General features: G+C 32.5%; 1 protein-coding gene across 4 annotated transcripts in view; it reads left to right on the forward strand.

Annotated features, from left to right (window-relative positions):
- DPYD (dihydropyrimidine dehydrogenase) overlaps window positions 1-12,604 on the forward strand; it is a 791,077-nt gene that overhangs the window by 231,786 nt on the left and 546,687 nt on the right. For all 4 annotated transcript variants that reach the window (XM_038541239.1, XM_038541240.1, XM_038541241.1 and 1 more), the window contains 2 exons: window positions 4,358-4,554; window positions 11,456-11,537. In XM_038541239.1, the coding sequence (XP_038397167.1) occupies window positions 4,358-4,554; window positions 11,456-11,537 (279 nt within the window). The remainder of the gene's footprint in view (window positions 1-4,357; window positions 4,555-11,455; window positions 11,538-12,604) is intronic.

A 12,604-nucleotide genomic window follows, 5' to 3' on the forward strand; every position in this document is an offset into this window, starting at 1 on the left:
CAAAGGAAGGAGCAACAATATATCTGTAATTTGTAAAACCTAAATTTTGGTGAAAATAAATAATCATATTACTAATTTAATATAAACTCAATATATACAATTAATATATATCAATTAATATATACCTCTTTTGTATTAAAACCACTAGAAATTAAAAGATGAATTCAAATATGATATCTGCATTTAAAGATCTTATGTTAAAAATAAATAAATAAATAAAGATCTTATGTTCTAAGGGAGGAAGCCTATCAGTTTCTTATCAGTAAAATGTGATAAAGTATTAAGATAAAAGGAACAAAATGTGTGGGGACATTTGTAGGGGCCATTTAGCTCAGACTACATTATTAGGTCTTATAGTACTTGTTAATATTACGTTCTAATTTTTAAAAAAGGTTTAGTTATTTATTTGGGAAAGGGAGAGCAGGTAGGAGGGACAAGAGGGAAAAGGAGAGAAAATCTTACACAGACTCCATGGTGAACATGGAGTCTAACACAGGGCTTGATATCACCACCCTGAGATCTCCACCTGAGTCAAAACCAAGAGGTGAACACTTAAACGACTGTGCCACCCAGCCACCGTATAATTTTTAAGTAAGATAATTTGGATATTCCTTGAATAGTTTGAAATGCTTTACTTCATCTGTGTAGTTGGTGATGAATATAGAAGGAATTCAAGAAAAACATCAAGTCCTATCTCCCTGATAACTCACTCCCAAGAAAACCCCATTTGCCTAACTTAGCTCTAAAATGCTAATAACCTTGTGAGGTAATCTATTAAATATTGCATAATTAATCCTTAATATGTATGTATTCATAGGCCACTTGTATGGACAGTCAAGTTTTGATGAGAAGAAAATAGTGAGAAAATATTGATCCATTTTTCTCACTTTTAGTTCTGTTTCTTTTTATAGATTCTGAAATTGTTATTCAGTTAACCTTTAGCTTTAGAGGAAAATCTTAGTGACAGATTGACATTTTTATTATTGTTTAACTTTAGTAATGCATTTTTCCTTAAAGTCTAATTTGTCTGATACTGGTATACCTACACCAGCTTTCTTTTGTTTAGTATTTGCATAAAATAACTTTTTTTTTTTAAAGATTTATTTATTTACTCATGAGAGACACAGACAGAGAGGGAAGCAGGCTCTGCAGGGAGCCTGGCGTGGGACTCGATCCTGGGTCTCCAGGATCACGCCCTGGGCTGACGGTGGTGCTAAATTGCTGAGCCACCTGGGCTGCTCTAGAATAACTTTTTTCAATCTTTATAACTTTTATGCTCTTAATCCTTTAATAGTAATTTTAATCCACTTACATGTAATGTAATATTCACATGTGTGTAATTTATATTCACTTTCTTACTATTTTTTTCTCTTCTACTCTCCCCTTCCACGCAACTATTGCCTTAATTTTCTCTCATTTATTTCTTTTATTATTAAAGTATCTTTAAAATTCTACTTTCCCCTCAACAACTTAATTGTTAAATATTCTTTCACTATTCTTTTAGTTGATACTGTAGATGTACAACATCCTTAATTGATTAATGCCTAATAAATATTATTTTTATCACTTCCTAGACAAAGCTATGATCGAGTGCACTTTCACTCAGTTTAACGTCTGATACCTTTTATTATGTATTTCAGTTTTCATTTATAGTAAACTATAGTCTGGGTCATTTCACTTACCCACATATTTATATTTCTCGGTACCCTTTGTGCCTTCCTGAAGAACTTCCTTTAATACTCTTCATTCTTATCCTTTGTTCATATCCTTTATTGTTTCCAACAAACATTCCCTGCAAATGTCTTAATTTGGCTTCATATTTGAAGGATATTTTCCTTCTGAATAGAATTCCAAATAGAAGGTATTTTCATTCACTGATCAAAAAGATACCATTTCATTCTCTTCCGTCAATTCTTTTGAGAGGAAAAATTTAGCCCTTTGTTGTTGCTTGTTGACAAGGTCTTTTTTTTTCTTTTTTTTTTTTTTTTTGGTTGTTTACAATGCTGCCTTTTCTTACTTTGGTTCATAGTAATTTTACTGTGATTTGCATGAGTTTCTTTATATCTACCTTTTTAAAAGGTTTTAGAACTTCTGCCTTCATGTCTTTCATTAGTTTGGAGAAGTTATAGGTCTGTTTCTTTTGAAATATCACTATTGTCTCACTTTCTTTCCTCTCATTTTATTTATTTATTTTTAAAGATTTTATTTATTTATTCATTAGAGACACAGAGAGAGAGAGGCAGAGACACAGGCAGAGGGAGAAGCAGGCTCCATGCAGGGAGCCCGATGCGGGACTCCATCACCGGTCTCCAGGATCACGCCCTGGGCTGAAGGCGGCGCTAAATTGCTGAGCCACCTGGGCTGCCCTCCTCTCCTTTTATGATCCCAGTATGCATGTCCTTTTTTGATCACCTGTCCCATATGCTGTTAAGTACATGTGTTTAAGTTTTCTTTCTTTTTTTTTTTTTTAATTTCCACTCTTTTCTTCTTGTACTTATTTTATTATTATTATTTTTTTTACAAATTTCAGTTTTCTGGTAAAGTTCATATTCTTATTATTTAATTTTTTAACATATTAATCCTTGTTATTCTAAAATCTATGTTTGGTAACTACACTTACTGGATTTTATATGCATCTCTATTTTCTTATTTCTTGGCAGTTTTTAGTTCTTAGTTGTTGGCAAGCCTAGACTTTTTTATTTTTTTGCCAAAAAAGCAGGCATTGTATATGATAATTTTTAAATGCTATGGTTGACTTATTATTCTCCACAGAATGTCCATTCTATCATTTATTAAATAAATACAGTGTGAACTTAATCACTAGTCACCTTTATTCACAAGGGCTGAGCTGATTCAGTTTGCTTGTCTACCTCTGGTTTGTCCCACTTGTAGAGTATAGCTCTCCAAGAGTTTCAGCTGATTGTTTGATAGAGTTCTTCCTTCTTAGCTAAAACAATTACACTTGTTTTTGTTTCCTCTGGATCATCAAAGTACAGAAAGTTCTTTTCTTTACAGAGATTTTCTGTTTAGATTCCTAGCCTTTTATCCTATGCAGTTTAAAAATTAAGCTCACTTTTCTGCACTTTCTTTTGCTTCTGGTTTCTGATCTCTTAAATTTCCCAAACTCTGTGTCTCTGTAGTCCTAGGAGTTTGTCAAAATCTCTTGCTGTCTCTTCTGAGCTGTGATCCTCTACAAGATTCATAGCCTTCCTCCCTCTGATATGAAGTGGTTGATTCTCTTAGGGTAATAGTAACTTTTGAGCTGTCATCACTTCTCTGCTACTGTTTCCTCTGAGATCTTGGCCCCTGATTTACTTCAGGTGGCTCTTCAATGCTTCCAAAATATTTTAAAAAGTTATCCTTCAGAAGCTAATCTAGCTGTGATACACACACATACACACATGCAAAATGCAATACTATGCAACCATTAAAAAATGAAATTTCACCGTTTGCAATGACGTGGCTGAAACTAGAGGATATTATGCTAAGCGAAATAACTCAATCAGAGAAAGACAATTATATCATCTCACTCATGTGGAATTTAGGAAACAAAACAGAGGATCATAGGGAAGAGAAAAAAATAAAACAAGATGAAGTCAAAGAGGGAGACAAACCATGAAACTCTTAATCATAGGAAACAAACTGAGGGTCACTGGAGGGGCGGATGGTGTAACTGGGTGATGGACATTTAGGAGAGCATGTGATGTAATGAGCACTGGGTGTTGTATAAGACTGACGAATCACTGACCTCTACCTCTGAAACCAATAATACATTATTATTAATTGAATTTAAATACAATTTTTTAAATGAAAAAAGCTAATCTATCATAATTAGAAGCAGATGTCAATAGATTATTTACTGAATGTTTTCTGTGTGCTGGGTAAGTGCTAACTGCTGGTAGTACAATGGTAACATGATTTTAAAAATGACTAAAACATATAGGTGTAAGTTATATGTGTGTGTTTATAAATGATACATTCTCTGACTCAAGGAACAAATGTTCTACTGACTAACATGGAAACATGACACATAGACATTGGTGTTTATGTTGGAGGCATACAACATATACTATAGGAAGGATTTCAGAGCAGGAGCGCTTAACTTGGCCTAGAAGTGGGTGTAAGTAATGTGAGACACCTATAGGAGGTGATACCCTGAAAAGAGATTCCAAAGACTGAGAAAGAGTCAAGTGTAAGATGTCATCTTCCTGACCTAATACAACTTCTAATTGTAACATATGAATACTGAAAATGTACTTTATATTTCCATTTAAAACACTAATGCCTTTGAAACATCAAATTGAGGGTATAAAAGTTAGTTTATATTTCTTAACCATGGCAATTGATTTCTCCATAGGTATTCAAAGCAATGAATATCACACAAATTCGAAATCCTTCTCTGCCTCCTCCAGAAAAAATGCCTGAAGCCTATTCTGCAAAGATTGCTCTTTTTGGTGCTGGGCCTGCAAGTATAAGTTGTGCTTCCTTTTTGGCTCGATTAGGCTACTCTGATATCACTATCTTTGAAAAACAAGAATATGTTGGTGGTTTAAGGTAATGCCTACTTTTTTTTCTCATGTTTATAGAATAAAAAATGATGGCGTAGAACATTTATGAATATTGTTGGTTCATAATCGTATAGGAACTTCAAGCTCACAGATGGTATTTTAAATGTTCTTTTTTTGAATGCTCAATTTTGATTTCATTATTCACTTTAAATTTACAGTTGGCATTAAGCAATATTTATTTAAAAATTTCCCTGTCTAGTTTTGTGAATTTAAGATAAATCTCAGCAAAATATTTTATGGGTAGAGGAAACAATCATATAAAAACTCATTTCATCCCTGTGAATCTGTCCTTTAATGGAGATATATCTGAAAATTATAGAAATTAGAGATAGGAAAAACCTAGCTCTGTGGAATACGGGGTAATACATTCTGTTGTATACATAGACATGTCCTGCTCACATATTTTCAGTTTAAAATCTCTTAACTTTTACATTTAATTAAAATTATGTCAGTCTACTAAAATTGTTCCATTTAATGTACATTTATGCAGTTTTATTTCATAAATACCTTACTAATATTTGATATTAATCAGCATCATTATTGTAAAAGAGGATTCAGTTACAGTCTTTAATTCCCAGAAGAGTCATTCACTGAAATAAAAAATATTTACTTTGTATTAGTGATTATCAGATATTCAAACTATATTTAGAAATTGGATGGAGAGGGGGTGCCTGGATGGCTCAGTTGGTTAAACATCCAAATTGATTTTGACTCAGGTTATGATCTCAGGATTCTGAGATTGAGCCCTACATTGGGCTCTGTACTCCGCAAGGAGTCTGCTTGAGATTCTCTCTCTCTCTCTCTGGCCCTCCCCCCTGTACTCTCTAAATAAACATATCTTAAAAAAAAGAAACTGGAGAACTTTGCTTTATTTAAAGTATATAGAATTCTATAATGAACATATATTACATTTGTGCTTAGAATGAAATAAAATTTATTTTAAATGGGTAATGGATATTACTTAAAATGTTTGATGTAAAAATGAAAGAATTTGAGTGGGAAGTTAATAATATTACTCAATTTATTGTTATTTTTTATGAATATATCATCTTACATTAGATAATTTTAAATTATAAAATACTATCATTTGGCATATCTGTTGTACTTATAGCATTTATGTGTAATGGCTACTAAACTATTCTCAAAGTAAATTTATCATATTTAATCATCACAGGGAATAAATTTAACCAGGTTTTGACTAAAAGTTGTGCTTATGTGTTCTATATTTTATGAAACCTATAAATATGTGTCAGTAATTATAAAATGTCAATATTGGTCAAATGACTATATGCTAAACCCAAGATAAGCTTGCATTAATATAAAACTATTTGACTTAATCATCAAGCCAAGGTATCATATAATAGGAAAACCTATTAAAGAGGATTTGAAGCATAAACTGAAGAAAAAATAACCTGATTGTCAAGAAATAATTATTTTTTTTCTAAATTGATGCTTCACCACTATGAGTTTTAAGGGATTAAACATATTTTATAAAGTTTTTTTATTTATTCCTGGAATGTGAAATACCTAATATATTATTTTGCTGGAATGATTTAGACTATCTTTCTAATGGTGTTTTACCACAGCTTTATTAATTAGGAAAAACATAATCTATTAGCAACATATGTATAAGCATTGTAAATTTTTTTTCAATTATACACATCAATGAATACGTGAGCTAATTTAAAAAATATGAACCTAATTGTTGTATTACCCTAGTAGTCTAGGAAAAATCTTTTTGCCCTTTAATTGCATTTTCACAAGAAGCCTAAAATGAAACAAGCCCTGTTTGTGAATTATTCTGTGTGGACAATTTTGGTAGATTATTCTGGTTGCTGGCAGCATCTCTATCTTTCTGTAACTCAAATGCAGAATAGGCATTTCTAAATCATATAAACTAACACTAAACTTGTATATTTTTATGTATTTGCTGAGCATTTTCTAGTGGGACAGATTCGCCTGGATTAATAACCAAACATTTTTTAAAAATTCTTTTTTGATTTATTTTCTTTCCTTTGCCTTTGAATGTTCCCAGTATCTAGGGACAATATGAAATGTTGAATCAGCCTTGTTTGGACCGTCCCATGGAAGAGGCATTATGTACCACTGTTACAGGATTATAAAAACTGACATTGGAATCTAGCCAGCATTACAACTACAACCTTTTCCTGTTAATTTATTTTCTTACTTACAGATGCCTCTCATTCTCTTGTATCTTCAAAGTGGCTAAAAAAGATTAAATTAGCTTTGTATTTGAAATCAATTGCTTAAAGAGGTGATGTCAAGTTTTATCTTTCCTTCTCCTTTGCATCCAAACAGATTCTTTTATCCCTAGTGAATTAGTATCACAACCACTTTTTAAAAAAAAATCACTTGAGTTGGTGAAAGATAGCAAGGACTTAATCCCTGTTGCATTGAACAGGATTGATTTTTTTGATGTGGCGACAATATTAAAATAATCAGTAGTTTTGCTTTCCTACCACTGTGGCTTCTTTTTTCAGGACATGAATTTGAAAAGGTTAAAGGGCTTGATATTATGGTAATAAAGAGAAATAAAGATGGTATTAAACTGTAAGTGTGCATGTGTGTGTTTGTATGTGTACACTTTTGATTTTGTCTTTTCTTTATAAAAATTAATATACATGAACTATGACATTTTTGTTATGTAAGATAGTCAAAGCAATGGTTTCCTTTGCTTTAGTTTTTTCAAACATTTTCACTATGTTTCATTTGATATTAATTGACAATAAAAAATGGGGTTTAGATGAAATAGGTATATCAATAGGAAATATTTTAAGAAAATATATGATGTAACACAGATATAAAGTGTGGTACCTGTACCATAAATAGAAGCAAAGCTCTATTAAAAGTATTAGAATTGTGCTTTGAAAAGTATAGGATTTGGTATAGGTAAATTCCATTTACTTGAAAGAAACATGAACATAGAAGAAAGTTTTTGGTTTGTTTTGTTTGGGGTTGTTGTTTTTAGGTTATCTGACACTCCACTGACAATACTAAAGGATATGGTTGCCACAAGAAAAATTTCTTTCAATGCTTTTGATTGTTAGAAGAGCACAGAGGAATAGAAGTTTGTTTTCATAAGCACAACAAAACTGGAAAGTAATCTTTCCAGTCATATTCTTTCATTCTTTTATCCCCTTTCTCACCATGTAATCTTGCCAGTGATCTCATTTACTCTCATTGTTTCAGTTACCACTTACTTGCAAACTATTTAAAAATTTATTTAAAGTTTATATTATTTAAAAATCTCTATTAGTTCTAACCTCTCTGTCCTGGTCATACATTCAAATCCTGGACATTTTCTCTTATAAACTTCACCATATTGCTCCTCTTCCTGAATATGCTCTCTCAGTGGATGACATCCCCAAAACATATGGGAATTCCGTGCACTACTCTTCAGTGTCCTGGCAATTCATATTGTGTGATTACTTTATAAAATGCCCTTTTACCCCTTCACCTCTATACCCCTGATATCTCACCACTGTAGTGTAGACTCCATTATGGTTCTCTTTGCTTCCTGATTTGTTTTTTTCAAATTCATTTTTCTTATAGTTTCCAAATGTGATTATATAACTTTTCTCCTTGAAATCTCTCAATAGCTTCCCATAATCTAGGAGACAATGGACCTAGCTTCACACGGAAAGCCATTACCTGATATTACCTACCTTTTCCTTCCCTCCCATCCTTCCTCTCTCCCTCCTTACCTTACTCACAACCTCCTTCAATATTTATTGATCTCCTATATGCTGGTCATTTTCTCAGGCACTAGAGCTCAAATACAGACAAAGCAAAGTGCTTGTTCTCATGGGGCTTACGCTCTAGTGATGGGAGGCAGATAATAAAACAATAAACCAAATATAGAATATGTCAGGGATGACAAATACATTAGGGTTTTTTGTTGTTGTTGTTTTGTTTTGTTTTTAATGGCAGTTTAGTGGTGTGTACCTAGCACATTTGATGCTTGGAGATTTTCTTTAAACATGTTTATTGTCTAGTCTATGCAAAAAAGTTATTTTCAAAAAGATTCACATGATCAGTAATAAAAATTATTTTGATTCATTCTTATAAAACAAAACATTAACAATTGAAATAATTTCAGTTTTAAAGATACAGTTCACACAATGTCCCTACTTTAATTTTAATTTGAAACACAAAAACTCCTCGTAGTTGCCCAATATTAGACTTGAAGTAATTCATATTGCATCATGTCTATCATTTTATCAATTCCAAATCAACCGTTTCATTAGAACATGTAATAGTGAAGGGTGCAGACAAATGCTGCCTATGGGAAGTTGGAACAAGTAATGCTTGTAGCTGAATCAGTATGTGTCAGTGGCTACAGTTTATCTTGAATTTCCGATATTAACTTCCCTGTAAAACTCCATGCTTATTGAAGAATAGGTAATAAAAATGGGACAAATTCAAACTTAAAAACCTATTACTAGAATTCTATAGCAATAATGATTATTTATTTATTTTTGAATTTTTTTTTTTATTTATTTGATGGAGTGTGTGTGAGAGAGAGAGAGCTGCTTATGCACAAGCAGGGGGAGTGTCCAGCAGAGGGAGAGAGAGAAGCAGGCTCCCTGTAGAGAGGGGAGCAGGGGAGCAGGGAGCCCGATTGGAGACTCAATCCCAGGACCTGGGATTGTGATCTGAGCCGAAGGCAGATGCTTAACCAACTGAACCACCCAGGCACCCACAATAGTGATTATTTAGAATTTAGATCTATCAAAGGTATTTTGGGAGGGTGGGGAGACAGAGTTTAGAATATCAGTGACATTGTTGAGAGCAGCTCATGGTAAATATATAAAACAGGTTTATTTTAATCAGTCTTACAACTGTTTTAAATAGTCTAAATCAATATACCTCCTTATGGCCTGTCCCTGGGTTTGGAATTATGCTGGTAAGGGAATAAAGATAAGGAATTTGAAGCTTGAGCAACTTATAAAATGGAATTTTCTGAGGATCCAAAGTGTAGTTTGGGGCATGATAAATCTGAGATACCTATTAGAATTCAAGTGAACATAAAGGTCTGGAATTTAGGTCTGAGGATAAAAATGTGAGATTTATTACATGTAGATGGTATTTAAAGTTCTGTGACAAGGAGGAATTCATCCAGTACTCAGGAAATCTGACGCAGGGCTGTGGTGTTCCTGATAAAGCTTCCCAACACCCCTAACATCCCTTTGCTCCATTGGCCATTCCCTGAGCACAGCATGTACACTTTTTTCCTCCTCCCCTTTCTGTTTCTCTTTCTTGGCATTTTCTTTGTCCTTTCATCCCTTCCCTTTTCTCCAGTTAATGGAGAATTAGTCATTTGTCATATTTCACCTACTTGATTATCTCATCCCATAATAAGCCTCCCCTCCTTTGAAATACTCTTGTTCACATTGATATTTTGTCACAGTGTACTGTGTGTGTGTATATATCCCCCATCTCCCTGTGTGTGTGTATACATGAGTCTGCTGACCTCATCCATTTGAGAGTAAAATATGTCACAATATAACTATCCATAATCACTTCTAATACTGTACAAAGGCCTCTGACTGTAGTGCCCAGAGCATTATGATGACTTCAAGGTCAGGTGGCTAGAGTACACATGTCATCTTGAGATTTTTATCTCCGACTGAGGCCCACATTTACTCTTACATATAATCTTATGTCCTAACCAAATGAAAAATTCCTTAAGTGTAGGGGATTGATTTTATACTGTTAATACATTAACAAAAATACATACTGTATTTTCCATAGCACTGAGCATGGTATCTTACAAATTGTTTTATGTATGAAAAGATTAAATTCTTAAGTCACCAAAGAATGAAAAATCTGCATGTGCACTTTGAAAGACTTGGCAGTGATGGGATCCATTAGGTTCATCTTCAACAATTATTTATTTTACAAATGTGTAGTACCTGAATATATCTCTTTCATTGCATGTACTACATTCTATTGTAATTATTATTTATGTAACTTTCCCCACCAGAATGAGAATATATTGAAAGTGGGAATTTGGTAAAATTCACCATGAAATCACTGCAGCTAATGCTGTGTCTGGCACTTTATAAATGCTTATTGAATAAGTAGATAACTGAATAAATGAATTACTATATGTTCCTGACATACATATCCTTTTTATTGCTACAAAACATTGAAGAGTTACTTGCCCTTAACTTTGATACTCTATAAACCTTTTTATTGTTGAAATGGTTATATTTTAGGACTCATTTTTTTAAGTGCAAATAGCGAGCACTGATATTAAATAGGATTACTTTTTAATGACTGTATCCTTTTGGGACACCTACTGCTTTAATAGAAGAAGATTGGTTTACTATAAAAAATGTTCTGTAGATCAGATGGAGCCAATCTCATAATATCCTATACAGCATGGTAATACAAAGTTAAGATTTGAATTTGAACAAGCTCGTGGTGTATATGTGGAATATATATGTATGTGTGTATGTGTATTTATGTATATTAAACACTAAAAATAGTTTCAGCTAACTTTTGTGTTTTTAAGATTTTATTTTCTTAGGAATTCATAGATTATTAGAAGATAATTCAACTAAATACTTTAATAAACTTAAAAGTATTGGATTTACTTTTGACCAATTATCTACTTATTTGTTTCCATTGTTTATACTTATTTTCACATCATTTGCTACTGTTTCTACTGTTGTTCATATAATATTTTGTTATGTATGTAAAATTTGGATATTCTCACACTCATGTGATACAAAAATACTCTGAGAAAAGGTGCTTTTTCTTTTAATAGTGATCAATATAGATATGTTGCTATTTTTTAAAGATTAATAATTTTTCATCAAATGCCTTTTTTTTCTTTTCTTTTCTTTTTTCCCCCTCAGTATTTCTGAAATCCCTCAGTTCAGGCTACCATATGATGCGGTGAATTTTGAGATTGAGCTTATGAAGGACCTTGGTGTAAAGGTAAATGAAAAACTTAACACATGTGTATTGCTCAAAGAGAAAGGAGTAAGCTCTACACTAAAGATTAACAGCAAAATGTCACACATTTTAGGAAAGAACAATTAAAAGCTACACCAGGCAGAAGCCGAAAGATGCTTCTCCTTGCTTAGGGCATTTGTCTGTCTACTGTCTGAATGCCACTAGCCTGGAAAAGGGCAATCAATAGTTCTCATCTGGCACGCCTGCATGTGATTAATTGTCTGTAAGAAACAAATTCCTAAATTGCTTTAGGGGTTCACTGCAGCTAATAGAAGGATTTGGCTTCTTTAATCACATTTTTTTCATGCAAGTTGTGTGCATTCCGAAACATTTGTATTTCACAATTTGGACCATATTTTCTTGCAGAGGTTTATTTTATTTATTATATGTATCGTGTCTGTAGTGTTAATGTGATAATCCTTTCTTAACATAAGCAGCAAATCAGTGGGGTAGGAAGCAACAGCTTTGTCTTTTTCCTTGTTTTGTGAAATAAATGTTGTTCTTTTAAAGATGGCCAAAAGTTAACACTTATGTTTTCAGAATTTGTCTGTACATATCCCTATTCCTTTCTATTAATTAGGAGTATTATACTCTGGTTCTTCACTGGAACATATTGCTATTTTTGTTTCAAAAATGTTAATTATATATAGTAGATATACACAGTATATTAATAAAGTACTGTGATTTACATAATACATTCTATAAGTGCATGCAAAAGATATTTTGAAAAGTGATTAACCAACTCGTGGCTCTTTGCATTTAGAAATCAAAACTAAAATAATAAAAAGGGGAAACACTCAAACAGTATTTTGTGCTTTTATACTTCTCATTACATTTTATTTGGCAGTGGTTGGGATGAAACATTTACACATAATCACTAAACAAATAATCTTATAGCAAATAAGTACATAGAACAGATGTGCACAACTTCATGAAAGCTTGGCGTTCAAAAATAATGTTCAAAATAGATCATTTAAGGGTGATTTTTTGCTTTTAAAAAATATATTCTTTTAAATGTCTTTCATTTTGAATACTAGTTCCTATTAAAT

Source organism: Canis lupus, chromosome 6, assembly GCF_011100685.1.
Source record: "Canis lupus familiaris isolate Mischka breed German Shepherd chromosome 6, alternate assembly UU_Cfam_GSD_1.0, whole genome shotgun sequence".
Taxonomy (NCBI): Eukaryota; Metazoa; Chordata; class Mammalia; order Carnivora; family Canidae; genus Canis; species Canis lupus.